This window comes from Benincasa hispida, chromosome 1, assembly GCF_027475165.1.
Source record: "Benincasa hispida cultivar pf3 chromosome 1, pf3_genome.v1.1, whole genome shotgun sequence".
NCBI lineage: Eukaryota > Viridiplantae > Streptophyta > Magnoliopsida > Cucurbitales > Cucurbitaceae > Benincasa > Benincasa hispida.
Genome location: NC_143478.1, coordinates 50347634 through 50368806, shown reverse-complemented (window position 1 = coordinate 50368806; position 21173 = coordinate 50347634). Strand labels below are relative to the sequence as shown.

General features: G+C 35.3%; 2 protein-coding genes and 1 pseudogene across 9 annotated transcripts; 1 reads left to right on the top strand and 2 right to left on the bottom strand.

Annotated features, from left to right (window-relative positions):
• Positions 1 to 4429: 4429 nt before the first annotated feature.
• On the bottom strand, positions 4430 to 5726 carry LOC150038522 (uncharacterized). The gene is made up of 4 exons (XM_090313456.1): positions 5600 to 5726; positions 5347 to 5443; positions 4924 to 5246; positions 4430 to 4614 (listed from the first exon to the last, which is right to left on the bottom strand). Exons 1-4 carry the CDS (start codon positions 5724 to 5726, stop codon positions 4430 to 4432), a joined length of 732 nt encoding a protein of 243 aa, XP_090169582.1.
• A 921-nt stretch (positions 5727 to 6647) lies between these two features.
• LOC120086201 (Rubisco methyltransferase family protein) lies at positions 6648 to 11783 on the top strand. Of its 8 annotated transcripts, none has more exons than XR_016528573.1 (13): positions 6648 to 7298; positions 7416 to 7491; positions 7920 to 8125; positions 8229 to 8315; positions 8421 to 8513; positions 9045 to 9199; positions 9333 to 9417; positions 9493 to 9579; positions 9662 to 9781; positions 10699 to 10800; positions 10869 to 11036; positions 11135 to 11223; positions 11397 to 11783. XR_016528573.1 is itself a non-coding variant. In XM_090312179.1 (12 exons), the coding sequence occupies exons 1-11, from the start codon at positions 6912 to 6914 to the stop codon at positions 11034 to 11036; spliced, it is 1566 nt and encodes a 521-aa protein (XP_090168305.1). In that variant the 5' UTR covers positions 6648 to 6911; the 3' UTR covers positions 11135 to 11306. The 8 variants fall into 8 exon arrangements, 4 of the variants coding, with proteins under 4 accessions (XP_090168305.1, XP_090168303.1, XP_090168301.1 ...); XR_016528570.1 differs by having other exon boundaries at positions 11129 to 11223; XR_016528572.1 differs by having other exon boundaries at positions 10869 to 11041.
• A 7853-nt stretch (positions 11784 to 19636) lies between these two features.
• On the bottom strand, positions 19637 to 20908 carry LOC150038521 (uncharacterized; annotated as a pseudogene).
• Between the last annotated feature and the right edge of the window lie 265 nt (positions 20909 to 21173).

Here is a 21173-nt window from a genome sequence, read left to right as displayed (position 1 = left end):
AAAATCATCAACTATCACAAAGACATAATAGTTCCCTCCAAAACTAGCAATTCTAGAAGGGTAAAATAAGTCCATGTGTAATAGTTGAAGGGGTCTAGTTGTAGAGATTACATTTTTAGATTTGAAAGAGGACTTAGTTTGCTTACCCATTTGACAAGCATCACAAACTTTGTCTTTTTCAAATTTAAATTTGGGAAGACCTCTAACCAAAGAATTCTTGGAAATATTTGAAATTAAGTGCATGCTAGCATGTCCTAGTCTTCTATGCCATAACCAAGAATCATTATGTAAAGCCGATAAACATTTATCATTAATAGGACAATCATTCAAATCAATAGTATAAACATTTTCATCTCTATTTCCAACAAATATAACTTTTCTATCACTAGCATTTTCAATGATGCAATTCTTTTTATCAAACGCAACTCTAAAGCCTTTATCACACAATTGACTGATACTAAGTAAATCATGCTTCAAACTATCAATCAAAAGTACATTTTCAATTAAAATAGAAGATTCATTACCTGTACTACCTTTACCAATTATTTTACCTTTCTTGTTGTCACCAAAGGTTACAAGACCTCCATCCTTTTTGGAGAGAGAGACAAACTTGGATGGGTCTCCCGTCATGTGCCTCGAGCAACCACTATCCAAGTACCACTTGTTTTTCTTAGAGGATTTCAAACAAACCTACAAACACAAATATTCAAGTTTGATTCTTTGGTACCCACACTTGTTTGGGTCCTAGAAGGTTAGCATTGACAAACTTGGGAATCCATTTCATTTTTGCATAGACATTTAAGGCATTGGATTTAGACAAGTAACAAGAATAAGTTGTATGTCCAAACTTGCCACATGAGAAACAAACAACATTATGCAAAGATTTATCTCTTACAACAAATTTATGCACTCTACTTTTCTTGGAGAAATTATTCCTTGGAGCATTGTGAAACTTTGCCCTTTGAGAAAAATTTCTTCTTGGAGAAGTAGTATGAGCATATTTCAATTTAAAACACTTAGGTCTAATATGGCCTTCAACACCACAATAATGACATATAGGCACAAAGTTAGATTTAACATGCTTAGACACAACCTTAGGCATATTATGAGATGCTTTAACAAAGATAGTTTTAGAACTTGAAGGAGTAGAACATTCATCAATATAGCCTAAACCTCTTTTATCACCAAAAGGCTTGCCTACTTCAATTATCTTGTCTAATCTTTGAGCACCTATTGTCAACTTTTTAATAGATTCTTTAGCCTTATCAAGTTCTTGCAAAGCACTAAATTCCTTTTCTTTGAGTAATTTAATCAAATTATTTTTTTCACAACTATCATGCTCAAGAAATTTAACTTTGTCAAGCAAGACATTTTTCTCATCACAATCAAAAGCATGCTTGTCACAGAGATATTCATTTCATCAATATGCATAGCATCATGCTCATTCTCTTTTAAGCAAACAATTTCTTCAAGTAAAGACTTATTTTTACTAGATAAAACATTGTAATTCTTTTTAAGCACAATATACTTAGAACTACGTTTTTCTAAATCATTTTGCATATTTTCAAAAGCTTCGAACAATTCATTATAAGAAAGAGGTTCTAGAGTTATCTCATCATTTTGTTCATCCTCTTTGTTACTATGAGCCATGAAACAAAAATTGGTCACTTCTTCATTATCATTCCCACTTTCGCTTTCATCGTTATCATTCCAAGTAACTTTCTTTGCTTTCTTCTTGGATTTCTTGGATGATTTGAGAAAAGAACAATCGGTTCTAATATGACCCAACTTTTTGCATTCATAACATATTACCTCATCCTTTTTGCTCTTTTTACTCTTTTGACTCTTTTTGGTTGGAGAGATGCTTCTTGAATTGCTTCTTTCTCTTGATGAAGTTCTTATACTTACGTGAAAGATAGGCAACATCATCTTTATCAAGGTCATCTTTATCTTGGGAGTCAACTTTTAAAGAGATGGTCTTTAAAGCTATACTATTTTCTTTCTTTTTCTTCTCATCCTCCATGTTTTTCTTGATCTTTATCTCATGCGTCAACAATGAGCCCATGAGTTCATCAATGGAGAGAGATTTGAGATCCGTTGCCTCTTGAATGGCGGTGACTTTAGGCAAAGACCACAATAGCTTCTTTATCTTCTCAAGATTTGAGTACTTTTTCCCAAGTCCTTCTAAAGCATTGATAATGTTAGTAAATCTAATAAACATATCGGAAATAGCTTCATTTCATATTGATGAACTAACATGTCAATCTTTGTTTCTTTTACTTGACTAGTTCCTTCATGAGTAATTTCTAATTTATCCCATATCTCTTTAGCGGTTTTGCAAATAGATACTCTATTATACTCAACTTCATTCAAAACACAAAATAAGCTATTAACAGTTTTGGCATTTAAAGAGCATGCTTTCTTTCCATTTATTGATCATTCTTCCTTAGGTTTTATAGTGCTAATACCATCAACATCTTTTGTTGGAATTTTAAAACCTTCCTCAACAATATCCCATAAATCATAATCAATAGAAAACAAGAAAAATCTCATTATATTTTTCCAATAACTATAGTTAGCATCATTAAAGAAAGGAGACTTTGTAATAGATTGACTATCGGTAAAAGGGATAAAACCTAAAGTTGCCATAGCTAAAAAACAATTAAGTTTATCAATAAATAAATATTTCAAGAAGAGCAACCTGCTCTGATACCAATTGTTGGATCGATATGACAACCCTAGAGAGGTGAATAGGGCTTAATTAAACACATTTTTTTTCTAAATTAACCCAATTAAACTAATTAATACACTTTTTATAAATAATAAGAAAAATTCAATTTATGCAACAAATAAGATGAAAAAAAATGTGATAATTTAATTCTATCAAAATTTAGCAAATAAATAAGAACAAACTAAAACATACAATAAATTACTTAAATTAATTGCAAAAATAAAAAGGAAAGAATTAGAGAAGAAGACACCGTAATTTTTATAGTGGTTCGGTCAAACTCGACCTATTCCACTCCCCAAGTGTCTCTTGGGAATTTGAATAAAATCTTTCCTACTCTTTCCAAGGATTAGAGTCCAACCGTTACACCACCGGTCATTTTACGAGTTCAAGAGCAAACCAGATCATTTCCACGGTTTAAGATCAAACTGTTACAAATGTTGGAATTTTTGAAGAACACAATACAACTCTCACTAGAGTGGATTTACAAGTTTAAGCACTCAACAAATTTATCCTCACAATACAATAACACTCTCTCAAGAATAAGATGAAAAGAAAAAAAATTAGAACTTAGAGAGAGCAACAATGAAACTTTTGAGTTTTGGAGGATTATGAAATGTAAAATTTGTTAGTTTAAAATTTGGAGAGGAAGATGGTTTATATAGAGATGGAAAAATTTTTAGAAACCACAATTAATTTGGACCATTGGATTTTAGAAAAGAAAAATCAATGGTGGAGATTTTAAACTAAACTAATCGTTAGATACAAATAAAATATAATATTAAATTCCTTTTCTTTTTAAAATTAATCCAAAAAATAAAAAAACATACAATGTGTCAAAAACTAGCCGTTAGACACAAACATAAAATAATATTAAATTTATTTTCCTTTTAATTCATTTTCTTTTTAAAGTCAGTCCAAAAATAAAATTAGCCCTTAGACACAAACATAAAATAATTTTAAATTTCTTTTAAATTTCAATTTTTTTTAAAAAAATTTTAAATCAATCCAAAAATCAAAAGTTCATCATATATTAATCTTTTAATGATCCACTATTCAACCAATATGCTGCCACATGTCTACATGCAAATGGTCTGGTTATGCCACGTCATCCACCACAGTATTTTCTCTATAGAATTGTTTTGGTCATATCGTCTTCGTTTTAGCTCCGATTTGAGTGATTCAAGAGGTGTTGGAATCGTTGTTTCGAGCTCTACGCTATGGAAATATTAAAACACTAAGATTTTCAGTAATTAAAAATTAAGTTTGTTATCATCAAAACATTGATTAATTAATTAATTTTATATTAAGGGCCAAAAAACCAACACACCCCAACTCCTCAACCAATCCCGCATATCCCTCACAACTAACAACGCACAGAAGGAATGACGCGGAATACCACCCCCGCCCATAAAATACTAGCCCAAGACACCCTACGATGACGAGGACGCAAACTCTCCCACGCACTAGAGATAGAAAACCGACTACTCGCATCCGACACCTATCCCAATAATCTTCCCCCCTCACCCTAGGCCCCATTGCCTGAATAAGACCCCAGATCTCAATAAGCTCCCAAGACATTGTAGGTCAACTCTAACCTACCTCACCATCCATGAATTCCGACAACTGCGCCTCCAAACTACTCCTTGCATCATAAACTACCATAGACCCATATGAATCCAAAATCGCACCTCCCGGCAGTCAAGGATCCCACCAAACAAAACAAGACCGACCATCGCCAACCATCAAACGAACCAAATGCTTGAATCTATCTCTATTTCGCAAGATAGCCCTCAAGTACCAAGACCTCCCAAGTTCACTCCAAACAGCCCACAAAGACCGTCCACGCAAAACATAAGCCTCCACCCACGCCACCCATAATGAACCTGATTTAATTAAGAGAAGCCAGAGCAGCTTTATAAATAGCAGCTTGGTTCCAATATGCCACATGCTTCACACCCAACCCCTCTCGCCCAATGGCAAGCACACCTCATCCCACGCCACCCCTGTACCACCCTGACTCACTGCACTACCCTTCCATAAATAACTACGTAATAGACGATCAACCTCATGAGTTACACATGCAGGCAACATGAAGATGCTACACCAAAACACTTGAAAGGATTGTAAGACAGACCTAACAAGCTGTAACCTCCTAGCAAAGGAGAGAGACTGCGCTGCCTAGCTTCTAATACGAGCTGTAATCCTCTGAATCAAAGGAGCACAATCCCCAACCCTCAACCGACCCGCCAATAAAGGTAAACCCAGGTACCTAACAGGTAGCGAACCAAGAGAGAAACCCATAAATGCAGCTAGTTCCTCCGCCTCCCCAGACTCCACACCCGCAACAAACATGGAACTCTTTCCAATATTAGCAACTAACCCAGACAACCTTGTAAAATCTGCCAAGACCTGCCTCACAAACTCCAAAGAAACTCTCTCAGCTGCACAGAAAATCATCAAATCGTTTGCAAAAATCAAAAGAGTCAGGCCCACACGCTCACACCGATCATGGAACCTAAATCACACAGGAGGATTATTCAACAATCTAGACAAGACCTCCATCACCATCAAAAACAAAAAAGGAGACGGATCCCCCTACCTCAATCCTTTCCTACCAGGAAAAAATCCCTAAAGGGGAACTATTAACCATCACAGAGAACATAGGAGAAGTAACACAAGCCCTCACCCAACTAACAAACTGAAGGGGCGTACCTATAGCCAGCAACACACCAAACAGAAAATCCCAATTTACCAAATCATACGCCTTTTGAAGGTATACCTTTAACACACAACGCGACTTCCCTCTGCCCTCCTTATAGCCCCCCACAAGCTCCTGACACAATAATATGTTTTCGAAAATCGACCTACCTGGAACAAACGTAGACTGGTTACCACTGATGAAAGCAGACAACCACAACCACAATCTCTCAATTAAGATCCTCGAGATACACTTATACACAATATTGCAACAAGAAATATGACGAAACTCCTCCATACGTTCAACTCCCCGCCTTGGGATAAATTGAATACACATATTTAATTACATTAATTATTTTTTTAAGGTAATTACATTACATTAATTATCCTGCATATCCAAACACGAACAATAATTATCTCAGACATTTAAAATTTAGATATTAAATCTAGATATTTAATATCTATACTCATAAAACTATATCTATGATCCAAACAGGCCCTAAAAGTATTAGGTATAAATTTTGTAGTGTAACTAAAATAAAGAAAACAATACACTCTAAAAAAAAGTGTTTGGCGTTAAAAAAACAAGTCATGTTTTTGTAATATTTAAACTTTGAAGTATTCTCATAAAACGTTTTTGAATAATTTGATTTTTGCTGTTTATTGTATATAATAATTATATATGTTATAGGACAAATTAGGATTAACCACATGACCCAATCAATGTGCATGTCATCTAGTACTTTCTTAAAAAAAAAGGGCAAGAAACTATTCTTTTCAAAGTATTATTCTAACCAACTCGATTCATACACCAATTAAAAGTGAGTATTTATTAAAAACTTAGAAGTATACGATGCTAAATATTAATACTAACGTGATATTTTATTTGTAAATTGACATTTCTTCTAACTTGAAAGTTACTTTTAAATCTAACTTTTGTTGAGGCAGCACCAAACAAAAATGTGTCATATGATAATTTATTTTTCTTTAAAAAAAGGAGTTGATTTTTTTTTTTTTTTTAATATGTAAGAAAAATTGAACATGCGATTAGGTGAATTACCTAATCGTTGCCTAAAAAACGTAAACAATATTAAGATTTTTTTTTCGTTTGGGAGAATCTTTGGATATTAAGTTATCTTATGTCATGAATTGTACTAAAAAAAAAAGTTATGTCACTATCTTTGCTAAATAAAAACATTTCTATCTCAATGGTAATAATATCTCTAGGGAAGGAAGAAAAAAAGGAAGAGTAATTTGGTTATGTTTTATTGTGGTGTGTCTTCCTTTCCCTCCAACTATTGTGCAGTTCTTTCATTATCCCAACATCTGGACTCAATTCCAATTCCAATTCCAATTCCAAAAATCACATCACAAATTTGAGATTGAGAAGAGGCAAACAAATATCTAGCCATCAATTCCTCTTCTTCACTCTGTACATTCATCCACCTCAAACCCTAAAATTGGGCTTAATCTCAACCCTCCCATGGAACTTTGTCCCCTACTCGACACTTGTCTTCCTTCCCCCTCACTCTCCTACTTTTCTTCTTCCTCCCACCGACCCCTTCACCTCCTTTCTAAAGTTTCCGTTTCTGCGCGGATAATTCCCCGTTTTTCGAATTCTTTCAGGCCAACTCGTCGCCGGAATGTTTGTTCTGCTTCAAGCTCCGATACTCTTGTTGCCGGGTCGCGTAAGGAGGATGGCAAGGCTGGAGAAGCCGTAACTAAGAAGGAAGATGATGAGTTTGGGGATTTGAAGGCTTGGATGCACAAAAATGGGCTACCTCCTTGCAAGGTCGTTCTTGAGGAAAAGACTTCCCATGATAAGAATCATAGGCCTATACATTACGTGGCTGCCAGTGAAGATCTTGAGGTGAATTTCTAGAGATTTTGTTTCTGGGTGGTTTTTGTTTTGTTTTGTTTTGTTTTTTCCCAATTGTCAGTTCAATAGATTCATTGTGAAGCTTTTATGGGGTTGTTGATTTTTCAGGTGGGTGATGTTGCATTTTCGGTTCCGAATTCCTTGGTTGTAACGCTTGAGAGAGTTCTAGGAAATGAGACCGTGGGTACGATTTCTTCTGTCATAAAACATTTTAGTGATGTCATGCTGCTATTTAGTTCTTCCGACTAATGTGGAAGTTTAAAAGTCGCTACTGGAGACTAGCAAGTGAAATAAAATCTGTTTGATGATGTTGGTTGGTTTGTAGCTGGAAGCAGTGTTGGAAGTGGAATGTTTATAGGCTTCATGTGGATTCAGTCTATAATGCTGTTTTTGCTTTTTTGTACTGTAGATCAAGCATCTTTGCTATCGTTTCAAGACTTGCTTCATGTTTCTTTATTGGCCTAAATTCTTTAGCGCTGCAACTTTACTCTTCGATCCTTGTGGAATTTTTCTTTACCCCATAATAAACTAAATTTACAGTGAATTTAGAAGCTGGAAGGCAAACTTGATTTAATAACTTTATCTGTAATGGCTGTTTGGATTTTCTTGCAGCCGAATTGTTAACTACCAATAAGTTGTCAGAGTTGGCGTGCTTAGCTTTGTATTTGATGTATGAGAAGAAACAAGGAAAAAAGTCTTTCTGGTACCCCTATATCAGAGAGCTTGATCGCCAACGTGGGAGGGGCCAGCTAGCTGTAGAGTCACCTCTTCTATGGTCAGAAGATGAACTTGATTACCTCTCAGGCAGTCCAACAAAGGTAACTAGATTGATAAGCAAGTTATTATTGTATGCCTAGTTCACCTAGTTATTCATTCTGAGTTGGTAAATTCCTGCCTAATATTTATACTTGGATGGATCAGAAAGAAGTTCTTGAAAGGGCGGAAGGAATCAAGAAGGAGTATAATGAGCTCGATACTGTCTGGTTTATGGCTGGCTCTCTGTTTCAGGTAAATGCCCTTGTGTAATTGAACCATTAGATGGAGGAAGAATAACCGCTTTTGTTGAGTATAGCAGATGATCATTTAAACTAATTTTTATTGGGAAATTTGCAGCAATACCCATATGATATTCCAACTGAAGCATTTTCCTTTGAGATTTTCAAGCAAGCCTTTGTTGCAGTTCAGTCATGTGTGGTGCATTTACAGGTAATTGAAACCCGTTTAGTTTCACCATTCCTCTTCATGTTCTTCTTCTTCCCCTAATACTTTCTAATTTTTTTTTTGTAAAAACTGGTTGAGATTATTAATTTGTTTCTGCATTTGTTTTAAATTCAATGGTTAGACAAAGATTCATGCGTGAAATTATGTTTCATTTGTTCACGAGATATCGAGTAGCTGCATGATATACAAAAATTGCTAATTTTATCCGAAACATTCTAAAATGACCGTGGACAAGAATTTAAGTGCTTTCCCACTTCAAGATGTCTGTTCTTGATTCAATTTTCTTTGGTAAAGTGTGCTTGTGTTTATGGCAAGGATATGTCTATTTGTTTTCTGTAATTACAAGTTTCATTCGCCTATAACTAAATTAAGAAGTCTTTCTTATTATACATTTTAGTAGCCATGCTCTTCTAGATACCAAAGTTCACTTATTTTCTTCAGAAAGCATTACTTTTAAGCTTTTCTGTGTTCTTAAGAAGCTCCCAAATCAATTATCTGAAGGCTTTTTGAATTCAGAAAGTAAGTTTGGCTCGGAGATTTGCTTTGGTTCCCCTTGGTCCGCCGCTATTGGCTTATAGAAGCAATTGCAAGGCAATGTTAACTGCTGTTGATGGTGCTGTGGAACTAGTGGTTGATCGTCCATACAAGGCTGGGGAATCAATAGCTGTTTGGTAAGTTTGTTACATGATTGAAACTGTGCGATTGTTTTCACAGGATCTGTTAACTGTTAATGTTTTTGTTTGTGCAGCCTATTTTTAATTGATTTAGCAAGATTTTTATTCTTGTTCAAACTCTTGAGAACAGGTGTGGGCCACAGCCTAATGCGAAATTACTCCTGAATTATGGATTTGTTGATGAAGATAATCCCTATGACCGCTTATTAGTTGAGGTAAAGCTTTGTTTTCTTTCCCTGAGTGATCTTTTGAATTAATGTCGTGTAATGTTCTTGTCCTCCGTTTTTCAGGCAGCTTTGAACACTGAAGATCCTCAATATCAGGATAAAAGAATGGTTGCTCAAAGAAATGGCAGATTATCAATACAAGTTTATTATGTATGAACTTAAAATACTGACAGAAAAATGAAGGTTTTTGGTTATACTTCTTTTGTTTCATGAAATTTTATTTCTAACACAGGTTTATGCCGGAAAGGAGAAAGAAGCTGTTTTAGACATGCTTCCTTATCTTCGACTTGGCTATGTTACTGATCCTTCAGAAATGCAGTCTGTTATTTCTTCTCAAGGTCCAGTCTGTCCAGTAAGTTTTTCTTGTCCCCGCTTATTCTTTTTGCTTGTTTGAGGATTGGAATTTTCTTTTCTTTTCTTTTGAAGCCATCATGGGTTGGCCTAGTGGTAAAGAAAAGAACATCCCCTTAATAAAGGGCTAAGAGGTCATGAGTTCAATTCATGGGGCCACCTACGTAGGATTTAATATCCTACGAGTTTCCTTGACACCCAAATGTTGTAGGGTCGGGCGGGTTGTCTCATGAGATAAGTTGAGGTGCACGTAAGTTGACCCGGACACTTACGGATATAAAAAAAAATCTTTTCTTTTCACAATATGCAGGGTGGAGGAATTGAACCTCTGACTTTGAAGTTGATAATACAAATACTATGCAAGTTAAACTATACGCATTTTGGCTATTTTGGCTTGTGGATTTTTAGTAGAACCTATAAGTGGAAAACTCTATAATCAAGGCACGTTTGTATTGATTTTCTAAGTGCCTTTTTTGCACTTAGAAATACTTTTTTAAACCCTCAGTTTCATTATGTTCAACTTCGGTAACTAGATTACCGTTAGCATACAAATTTTAATTTTTTACTTACTATTATTATCAATTTTTATATATTTGTGAGTGTGGGTTGTGCACCTCAATGTATCTCACAAGATAATTGCTTGGTACTACAACATTAGTTGTTTCTTTTGGGTTAGAAACTGTGCTCCCACTAATAAATAAGAAAAAGATACAAGGACATAAGAAAAAAAAAAGGCCAAACAAAAGGAGACCAAAACTAATTACAGAAAAGGAATATTCAGATGTGTGCACGCCTCCTATATGATATATTGATCACCAACCCAATCTCTGCACTTTTCTTTCACACATTTTTAGAGAGTACTTGTTAACTTATAAAAAAATATAGGCAATCCACCTATGTTGAAACATTTCTTTGTAGGTGAGCCCCTGCATGGAAAGAGCAATGTTGGAACAAGTTGCTGACTATTTCAAGAGACGACTGTCTGGCTACCCAACTACCTTGAGTGAAGACGAGTCTATGGTAATTTTTGCCTACTGTTTATGTTTTCTCTACACTCTTCACTTCTGCTTACCCGTCTATTTGATCAGCTGGCTGATGGTAATTTGAACCCGAAGAAGAGAGTCGCTACCCAGCTTGTTAGAAAAGAAAAGAAAATTCTTCATTCATGCTTGCAAGTGACGATTGATTTCATAAATCAGTTACCAGATAACACTGTATCTCCCTGCCCTGCTCCCTATGCCCCCTTATTGAGATAAGTAAGGTAGTCACAAACCGCTCGTGTTTGTCATGGAATTTCACATTATTGTGTTTTGTACTATTTTCATAATCTCTTTCCTTTCACTTTTAGCTGTAGATAACTTTTTTTCCAGCAGTGGTTGCATGCCTGTTTTATGATATCGCAACTTCGAGCAAAATCCTCCATCCCACGGTGAAGCTGAGAAGGTCAGTTTGATGAAAACTCATAGGACATCTGTTGTTGGTTGAACAATTTTATTCTTATAAACATCAATCTTGCTCGCCACAAACTCAAGTAACTCGATGGGTGTATGATTGGCGTAACCGTTGGTTTGAGCTGGAGAATTCTGAAAAAGCCTGCTTATGCCGTTATTTGGCAGGTAAATCTAAATAAGCTGCCCGCTACATAGGATGGCTGATCTTTCAGAGTGGTCAGGTATTGAACAGATGATGACCACAATGATGATGATAATTTCGAAGTTTGGAGGCCAAGGATTTCAAATTACCAAGTAAAGGCATATTTCTTCTCTCCTTTAACATTCATGGCTTTTCTTACAGTCTAATACTCACTTTGTCCGTTGCTTCCTGTAAATATCAGGAACTACTCCATTCTTCTTTCAATGGAATTCCCTTCCGTTTTTAGATTTATTCTTCCCCATATTTAGTAGTTCTCTTTGGTAGCCATTTTCTTGAATAAAACATGTGTATGCCAAAGTTAAATCAAAGTTAAACGTTATAAAATTTTCGAGATAGAATATGTTTTATTATGGTTTTTTTTGGTAATCGACATGCATTCTATTCTTTGAGGTTAGAAGTTTAATCTCAATTCCACATGCCGTTTAGTCCCAATCTCGTTGTACTCAAAGGAGGATGTACATTTTTCTCCCTATCCCTTTTGATGGAAAAGCTTAAAAAGAGATGACATTTTTATTTTAAAGAAAGGATAATGTTTAATGGTAAGCTTACATGGTTTCTGTTTTCTAATTTACCTGGAATATAATTATGGTAGCTTAAAATACTATTTTGGTCTATGTAACTGACGGTTTTCAAATGTTCAAATTATCATGAATTTTTTATAAATCTTAAAATAGTTTGTAACGTTAGTTTATTGTTAATTTTTTTAAAAGAAAAAATAAATAAACTATATTAGTCTTTTTAGAAATTTTGAAATCACATTCTCTTTCTTGCATGAAAATAATTATTGCTATTTAACTAATCTTGAAAAGAAATTGATGTCAAAAGACGAAGATTTCAAGTATATGGACTACATTTGGGCATTTAAAAATATTAGATTCTATTCATGCATTGTATGTGGTTTTTTATTTTAAATTAAAATTTTATAATTAATAATTAAGAAAAGTTACAATTATGGAGGAAAATAATGGTTCGTATATTATTTAGCTTTGAAAAAAAATTGATTGACCTATCACAAATTTGAAGATTGTTAAAACAACTGCTTCATCAAAATTGAAATTGTTAGCTATGTACTGAACTAATTAAGAAGTTAGTTAACCCAAAAAATAAAATAAGTTAACTAAAAAATAAAATAAAAACAAATAAAGAAAAGTATAGAATACCAAAAAATAAAATGAAAAACAAATAAAGAAAAGTATAGAAAACCAAAAATTGTTTATGGAAATTAATGAGTAGAAGAAAAATTGAAAGGAAGAGGTTGTAACACGTTTTGAAATTGTAAAATTTTTTATATCCAATTATAAGATGTGATTAAATGATAATAATTAATTCTATTTTTTCTATATCTTTATTAGTAGAAGTTATTTAACTACTGAAATTTTAAATTTTTTATATGCTTTTTTTATGACATTTATCTGTAAGCGTAAAATAATTTAATTTATATGTCAGTGGAGAAGTTCTAGTTTAAAGATTCTATTTATAAATTTTACGGGGAATAGGGGATAATTTATTGTTGGCGGGGGTTCCTTCGACGGACAGAAGACTACAACTAATGGACGACTCGAACGACGGTTGTCGGAAACATAATCTACAAAATGAACAAACGGTGAAAGTAGACTAAGTCGTGGATCTCACTCTCTTTAAGACATTTCACGGTTCTGCTCTTTGTGCAAGTAGTTTGGAATAAGGTCACGCTGTCCCCAGGATAAAACAGCCCAAAAAACTTCTGTCTCGATCAGAACTACACCGGAATTGATCAAAATTTTGATATCCCTCTTTAAAATTGATTATGCTCGAAAACAATAAGGGAAAGTAGTAGAGGGAAGAAGAGAATGAATGATTATTGTGTCTCCCATCTGAAACACTGAAGGCATTTATAGGCCTTCAGTGTGCACAAGAGAAAATAAACCTTCGTACAGAGTGGGAACTGACAAGTGTGATGGATGACTGCAGCAAAAAAAATCTACACACACTTGCCTCGACTAGTCGAACAGGCAGTGGCAGCATGCACGCGTGTGAGATGTCCACCATACCCACATTTGCCTATCTCCTCACCCCCTCTAAAACATGGGTATCCCTTGGGTCCCAAACCCACAAGCAAAGGTGGGGTATATAAGGAGGCTTTCCATTGATAAAATACCCTAAGTGGGATTCTTTTTTCTTTTTCTTTTTTTTTTTTTAATAAATTTTCATTAATAATCCCCCACTTTAAAATTTAAAACAAAAGAAAACCTTTTTTCATCCAAGAATATCAGTCTATACAATACTGTGCATAAGTAAAGATGTCTTGTGACTTGAACCTTTACATAGTGAAGATGATTTAAAATATACTATAATAAATCTTGGATTTGAACTCTGACTCTAACAACATCTCACACATAATATTATTAGGGTGTAGTTTAAAAGTCTGTGCTTTAAGGCCTAACACGTGTATCCCAGTTTAGTGAATGCTTTAGAGAATTTACCTAAAATTCCATAGGAAGCGGCCCCACTTTCATATTCACATAGATGAGTCTATCTGAAGTACTCTTGTAGCTAGGTACCCCACTTGACATCCAGTATAGATCTCATTAAGAACTAAGTTCAACCTTTCTTACGCTTTAAGATAACATGCTCAGACTCTAGGTCATAGGAAGGGAACTATGTATTCATTTTAGCATGATTCACTTCATATCACTTGTGATCAGTTATTACCCGTTGAACCTGTTCCTTGGGATCTCCAGTCTACAGGTTGGGTTTTCCTCACACATGATTCATCTTTCTATATACATGAGTCTCATCCTTTCTGAAGGCTAATACTTTCGTCAAAGGATCTGCCAAGTTTTCATTAGTTCGTATGTGATCTATTCTACACTACAAGAAATCTGACTTCTCCCGATGTCATAATTCGTCGGAAAAATGTGGAAAATGCGTTGGGAGAGCCTCTCCGGACGAATAAAGAGCCGTCGAGAGTTTGGTCGGGAGAAACCCATCGGGAGAGAAACTCCTAACGCACTTTAAAACGACGTCGGGAGTTAGTCGGAGAACTCCCGATGCACATCTAGGGCGTCGGGAGTTCTAGTAACTACTAATGCCTGATATACGACGTCGGCAGTTCTAGAACTCCCAACGCCCTAGATGTGCGTCGTGAGTTCCCCGACTAACTCCTAATGTCGTTTTAAAGTGCGTCGGGAGTTTCCGAACTCCCGACGGTTGTTCCATGCGTCCGGAGTTCCGGAACTCCCGACAGTTTTATTTAATGTGTCGGGAGTTACAAGAACTCCCGAAACAGTAATATATGCGTGGGAAGTTCATTCATTAGTTGAAATTGTCTATCGAATATTTTTAATTTATCGTTTGTAATTTTTTAAAATTTGATCTGAATAACTTGTAAAACATAATAAACCAAATAAAGATTCACATAATTAAACAACGAAAATGAAGTCTATATTATAACAAGTAAATAAAAAATTACAATATCCTCAGATAAAACAAAGTCGATACTAGAACTTCATAAACATTCATATCACAAATACATAGAAGAAATAAAATGAAAACAACGTCTAGAACACATCTGGAACACAACATCTTCAACAATTGTCCCAGCTCATCTCCAAACAACATTCTACAATAAAACAAAAACATTCAAATGTCATAATCGGTAAACATCCACAACACATTCAAACTTCAATACGAATGTAATGAAACTCTACTCACCCTCCATGAGAAACATGGAACCTCCCGAACATAAAAAAAACACAAAACGAGTAAACAAGGACCAACACATAAAATTCAAACTTTGTCCCCAAAATGTTTTAACTCAATCATCTCAACCCCTCCAACACATTAAACTTCGTAAACATTCATAAACACACAAGAACTCCAAGTTCAACAACAAGGCAGGTGTAATGAAACTCTACCCACCCCTCACGACAAACATGGAACCTCCCGAACATCAAAAACACAGAAAACGAGTAAACAAGGACCAACAAACATAAAACTCAAACTTTGTCCCAAAAATGGTTTAACCCAATCTCAACCCCCTCCCCTTCACACACACACTAAACTTTGTAAACATTCATAAACACACAAGAACTTCAAGTTCAACGACAAGATGGGTGTAATGAAACTCTACCCACCCCCCACGACAAACATGGAACATCCTGAATATAAAAAACACACAAAATGAGTAAACAAGGATCGACACACATAAAATTCAAACTTTGGTTTAACCCAATCTCCCCCCACAACATTAAACTTCGTAAACATTCATAAACACACAAGAACTCCAAGTTCAATGACGACGAGTGTAATGAAACTCTATCCATCTCCCACGACAAATATGGAACCTCCTGAACATTAAAAACACACAAAACGAGTAAATAAGGACCAACACACATAAAACTCAAACTTTGTCCCCAAAATGGTTTAACCCAATCTCAACCTCACCCCCTCCCCCTCCCCACCAACACATTAAACTTCGTAAACATTCATAAACACATAAGAACTCCAAGTTCAACGACAAGACGAGTGTAATGAAACTCTACCCACCCCCCACGACAAACATGGAACCTCCCGAACATAAAAAACACACAAAATAACAAGAAACACATCAAAGTCCAGTTGTTTGGCTATCATAATTGCAGGATAGCCAACAATTCTGTATCATAAAGCTACTTAAGACATAACTACTTTGTTACTATAACTGCAGGATAGAAACATATTAGACAACTAAATAATGTAGTAATCATACCTAATTCGATGGGTCTCCTCTCTGTGATCGTATCATGTCTTCAATCATTTTTTTCATTTCTTCCATTTGTCTTGCATGATCCTCTTTCATTTGTTTATGAACGTCTTCAAGTTCCTTAATCCTCGACTGAGACTGTTCGAAATTGGCTCTCAAATTCCTCTATTCCCCTCTCCGTTCCTTGAGTAGATGACGGGCTTGATGAAATGCTACCCCTTCTTGACTTAGGCTTAGGGCCCCAACCTAGGCCTTTTGAATATCCGGGTCGTCTACCCAAAACCGTCTTATAGATTTCATCTCTTGTTAGTGGTCGAGAACCTTCTAGAGTGGGGTTGGATTGTAATTCCAACATTTGATTCTAGACATATTAATTAAATGGGTAAGAACGGGCGACTAAAGTTAGAAATGAAAAACAACACGATAGTAAAGCAAAAAATATTACATGTGCATTTTCAGCTACCTCGTTCACGAACTTGCCACCTTTAGAGTGTGTTTCCTTAAATAGGTCAACACGTTCTATTTCTCGACCTTTCTTTGCCTGTAACTCTGCCTGAATTTGTAGGAATGACTTCGATCCACTTACGTGGTCGAACGGTAATTTCTCTCTATTTTTCCTGTTCGTCACAGACATTTCCTACATTTCAACAAAAAAATAAATGTCAATAGTGTGATGTATTAGTAAATGCAGCAAATGATACACGCCCTAAATATTCAACCTGAAACGCTTCACTTTCGAAGCGATCACACAAAAAGTACCAATCTTCTGGCCTATTTTTAAGCCAGTTAGGCAAGTTGGCACGTGCTTGCTGAGGATCTCCACATTTCCTGTAATGTTTGTGCAAATCTGCTCTAAATTCTTTGAAGGAGTTTTGCATTTGATGTTCTATAAAACGGTTAAGTCGTTGACTAGACAGATCAAGTTCGAAATGAGGCTACAAAAGAATGAAGGAAGAATTAGCATAGATGATGTTCACGACTCTAAAAGAATAAACTTATAATTACTTACCAATAATTGACTCTTAGCTAATTTTATAAACTCGTTTGGAACCTTAGCAAAAGTACGACATCGTACTGGAAATGCATATCTCACGGCGACGCTGATCGCATTGCTAAATCGTACCAAATGTTGAGATATCGGTTTCTCTCCCCCTCATTTATCACGATTGTAATTCTGCCATGTTTTTGGACGTATTTTTCCAACTCGATGTTCTGCGAATGCTTGCGTTTCCTCCGAGTGGATGCTGAGCTACTATCTGAGGAATAAAAATTTTAAAACAGTTTATGACGTATTTCAGTTAACAGAATATATTTCAAAATATACTAACCTGAAGTATCACCCACATAAGATACTATGTTGCCTAGATATATCTCCTGGAATTCTTCATCAGCCTCCTGTTGCCTATTAAGGGTTGACATCATATCTATACAAACACAAAAAAGAAAAAGCAATATTAAATTAACAATAAATACGTGTAACCTAGAGAAAAAGAGAATTGAGTAGATACATCATTACTCATCATCGTAATCTAATTCAAATTATTCATCAGCACTTGAATTGTTATTGGGAGATCATCGTTCTTCATCATCATCGTTTATGAAGTCATGATCGCCATGTACAATAATTGGTCTTTCCACAACTGTAGGATCAATGTCAACTCTGCATAAAGTAACCTCCTCAATGGTTTCATCCACTCGGACTCCACCAACAATTTCTAGTAAATCTAGTTGTGCGTTTTCAACATCATCCACTTCTGGTACATCCTATATTCGTTTATTTTGGACAACTTGAACAATTTTCCAATTGCTACCATATTTGATGCCATCAATGTAAAAGACTTGTTGTGTTTGGATAGAAAAGATGAAAGACTCATTAACATACCAAAAGTGTGATGTATTGATCGATTTGTATCCTAAATCCACATGTGTTCTATTACTTTTGTTGTTATCTGTGTCAAACCATCTACACTTCAACAAGAAAACACGTCTTCTGTTCGCATATTGGAAATCTAATACTTTGTCTACAACACCGTAGAAATTGTTATTCACATTTGTGTTCTCACTAATCTCCCCAGCCACTAGGACTCCACTATTTTGTGTAGCTCGACAATTATCACGCTCTACAGTGTGAAACTGTACACCATCAACAATGCATCCATTGTAAGAGCGCACCTCAGACGAAGGCCCCATTGCAAGTGAAAAGAAATCATCGGAGATATCTTCTCTCTCGTGCCGTTGTAGAACGTAATAATTAATTATACATTAAAAATGACTACGAAAAATGAATCATCTCTCAACTGTTGCCTACAAAATGACTATGTATACCTAGATCTGAACCAATCGAGAAATTTGCGTTGATGTTTTATATATAAGTCAGAGGCGCTTTGAGCTTCACGACGAATTAACCTCAAATGTTGCCTACAAAATTGATCATTTAAATGTTATATCAAAGGAGTTACCCTAGAATTTAGAAAAGGAAAAAGTTTGAAACGTACTTGCGATAGTCTGTTATTTCTTTACAATTGTTGAGAATGTACCAATGTGCAATACGCTTTTCCTCCACTGATAGCGTCCGTAAAGTTGACACCCCTAATGGTCGTACCCTCTGCCTAAATAATTCAAATCCACAAAATATCTCATGATCGGAAATGTTATCATCATTTCGTTCATTTCTATTGAATCTCGTTCCAATCCCACTTAGATATCACGAGCAGAAGTTCCATGATTCATTCATTGCATATGCTTTCACTATAGACCCCTCGGGACGTGCTTTGTTCCGTACAAATTGTTTTAATGTTCATAAACTTCTTTCAATAGGATACATCCAACTGTACTAACTAGACCTACCACTTTGGTTTCACATGGTAATTGAACTGCAAGGTGTACCATTACATCGAAAAAGGCAGGTGGGAATATTTTCTCCAACTTACAAAGTATGACTATTATGTCTGCTTGTAGTCTGTTCAAATCACTTACACATATTGTCTTTGCACATAAGTCGCAAAAGAATGTACACAATGCAATAATAGCAGTGGATACGTTCTTCGGTAGGTATGCTTGAATACCAAATGGGGAGTAGTCTGTGAAGCAACACATGACAGTCGTGTGTTTTCAGCCCCGATATTTTTCCATCTTTGTTATTCACACATCGTGATATGTTAGATACAAATCCATCAGGAAATTTCACTGATTTCAAATACTTACAAAACGAAATCCATTCACCATTTGTTAATGTGTATGCTACGTGTGGTTTTACAAATCTGTTATCGACTTGTATCAAGTTAGGTCCTTTCTTATCTTCAAATCTTGTAAGTCGAATCGAGCGTTCGTTGCATCCTTTGTCTTTCCTTCAATATTTAACAATGCGCCCACCAAATTGTCACATATGTTTTTTTTCAATATACATTACATCCAATTTATGTCGTAACAATAGTCTGGACCAATATGGAAGTTGAAAAAAAATACTTTTCTTAGTCCAGTTTATAATTCGTTTTCTTTTTTTTTATCTTGCTTCGATGGATATTTGCTAAGCACATAAAAGTTTAGCATATTTATTTGTTGTAAGATCTCTTCTCCATTCATTACGACTGGTGGAGGTCTACGTTCAACTTTTCCATCATGTTGTCTACTTCGACACCAACTATGATTCTCTGGAAGATAATGTCGATGTCCTATAAATGATATTTTCCCTCTTATCCCGAAGGACGAATTATCTTCTTTGCATATTGGACATGCTTGATAACCTTTTGTACTCCACCTAGATAAGTCACCGTACGCAGGGAAGTCATGAATCGTCCATAATAAGGTAGCATATAGTTGAAAAAACTCACCGGTAACAGAATCATAAGTCCGCACACCAATTGTTCATAACTCTTTCAACTCTTCAATCAACGGCTGCAAGTAAACATCAATTTCCTTTCCAGGAGATTTTGGACCAGGTATGAGCAAAGACATGAAGAAGTTTATTTTCTTCATGCATTTCCAAGGGGGCAAATTATAAGGAATTATCACCACATACCATATACTATAAGAAGAGCTCATATTTCCAAACGGATTGAAACCATCTGAAGCTAATCCCAAACGAACATTTCGGGGATCTAAAGCGAAATGAGGAAATTCACGATCAAAATGTTTCCACCCCTCTGCATCAGCTGGATGTCGCAATACATCCTCCGTTTCAACTCGCTTATCTTTATGCCATCTCATGTCAGAAGCGCCTTCTTTTGATACAAACAATCGTTTTAATCTCGGTATCAATGGAAAATGACGCAATACCTTATGTGGTATTTTTTTACCCTTGCCATCATTAACTTTGTATCGAGGTTCACCACAAACGGGGCATTGTTGCAAATCTACAAACTCTTTCCAATACAATACACAATCATATTTGCATGCATGAATAGACTCATAACCTAGGCCAAAATCACACAATTTTTGCTTGGCTTCATAAAAGGAAGTAGGTATAGAGGTACCAACTGGAAACCCTGCTTTTAACAATTCTAGCAACATGTCAAACGATTTGTTACTCCAGCCGTTGAGAACTTTGATATGCATCAACTTCATTAAAAAGTTCAAGGACAAAAATTGCAAACAACCAGGGTATAATTCATTACATGCTTTGGTCATTAAATCCTCGAATAAGTTCGTGGTATCTCTTTCTTGACTATTAAAGGACATTTCATTCTCAATCCTTCCTTCATTTTCATTTTCGTTTTCCATTGGAACTTGTAAATTGTTTATAAGATTCAACATCTCATTTTCTTCGACAACATTACTCTCTATACTATCTACTTCAACATTCTGTATTGAATGACTTATATGACTTTCAAAACTTCTAGATAAGTTTACTGGCTCTCCATGATATACTCATTCACAATATGAGGGAGATATTCCATATGTTAATAGATGTCGTTCCACAATATCTATCTTCCCAAATTGAATTCATACAATTCTTGTATGGACATCTTATTCATCCGGAATCATTAACATGAAATTTTGCCATATCTAAAAATTGGGA

Bases quoted from the DNA above. Each gene is read 5' to 3' on its own strand.
- LOC150038522 (XM_090313456.1), bottom strand. From the start codon at position 5,726: ATGGAGGAGTTTCGTCATATTTCTTGTTGCAATATTGTGTATAAGTGT. The intron at 5,444-5,599 runs GTAGGTCGATTT...TGCTGGCTATAG, and splicing joins CCAGTCTACGTTTGTTCCAG to GTACGCCCCTTCAGTTTGTT. The intron at 5,247-5,346 runs GTAGGAAAGGAT...TGTGTGATTTAG, and splicing joins CCTTTAGGGATTTTTTCCTG to GTTCCATGATCGGTGTGAGC.
- LOC120086201 (XM_090312179.1), top strand. From the start codon at position 6,912: ATGGAACTTTGTCCCCTACTCGACACTTGTCTTCCTTCCCCCTCACTC. The intron at 9,200-9,332 runs GTAAGTTTGTTA...TCTTGAGAACAG, and splicing joins GGGGAATCAATAGCTGTTTG to GTGTGGGCCACAGCCTAATG. The intron at 10,801-10,868 runs GTAATTTTTGCC...CTATTTGATCAG, and splicing joins TGAGTGAAGACGAGTCTATG to CTGGCTGATGGTAATTTGAA.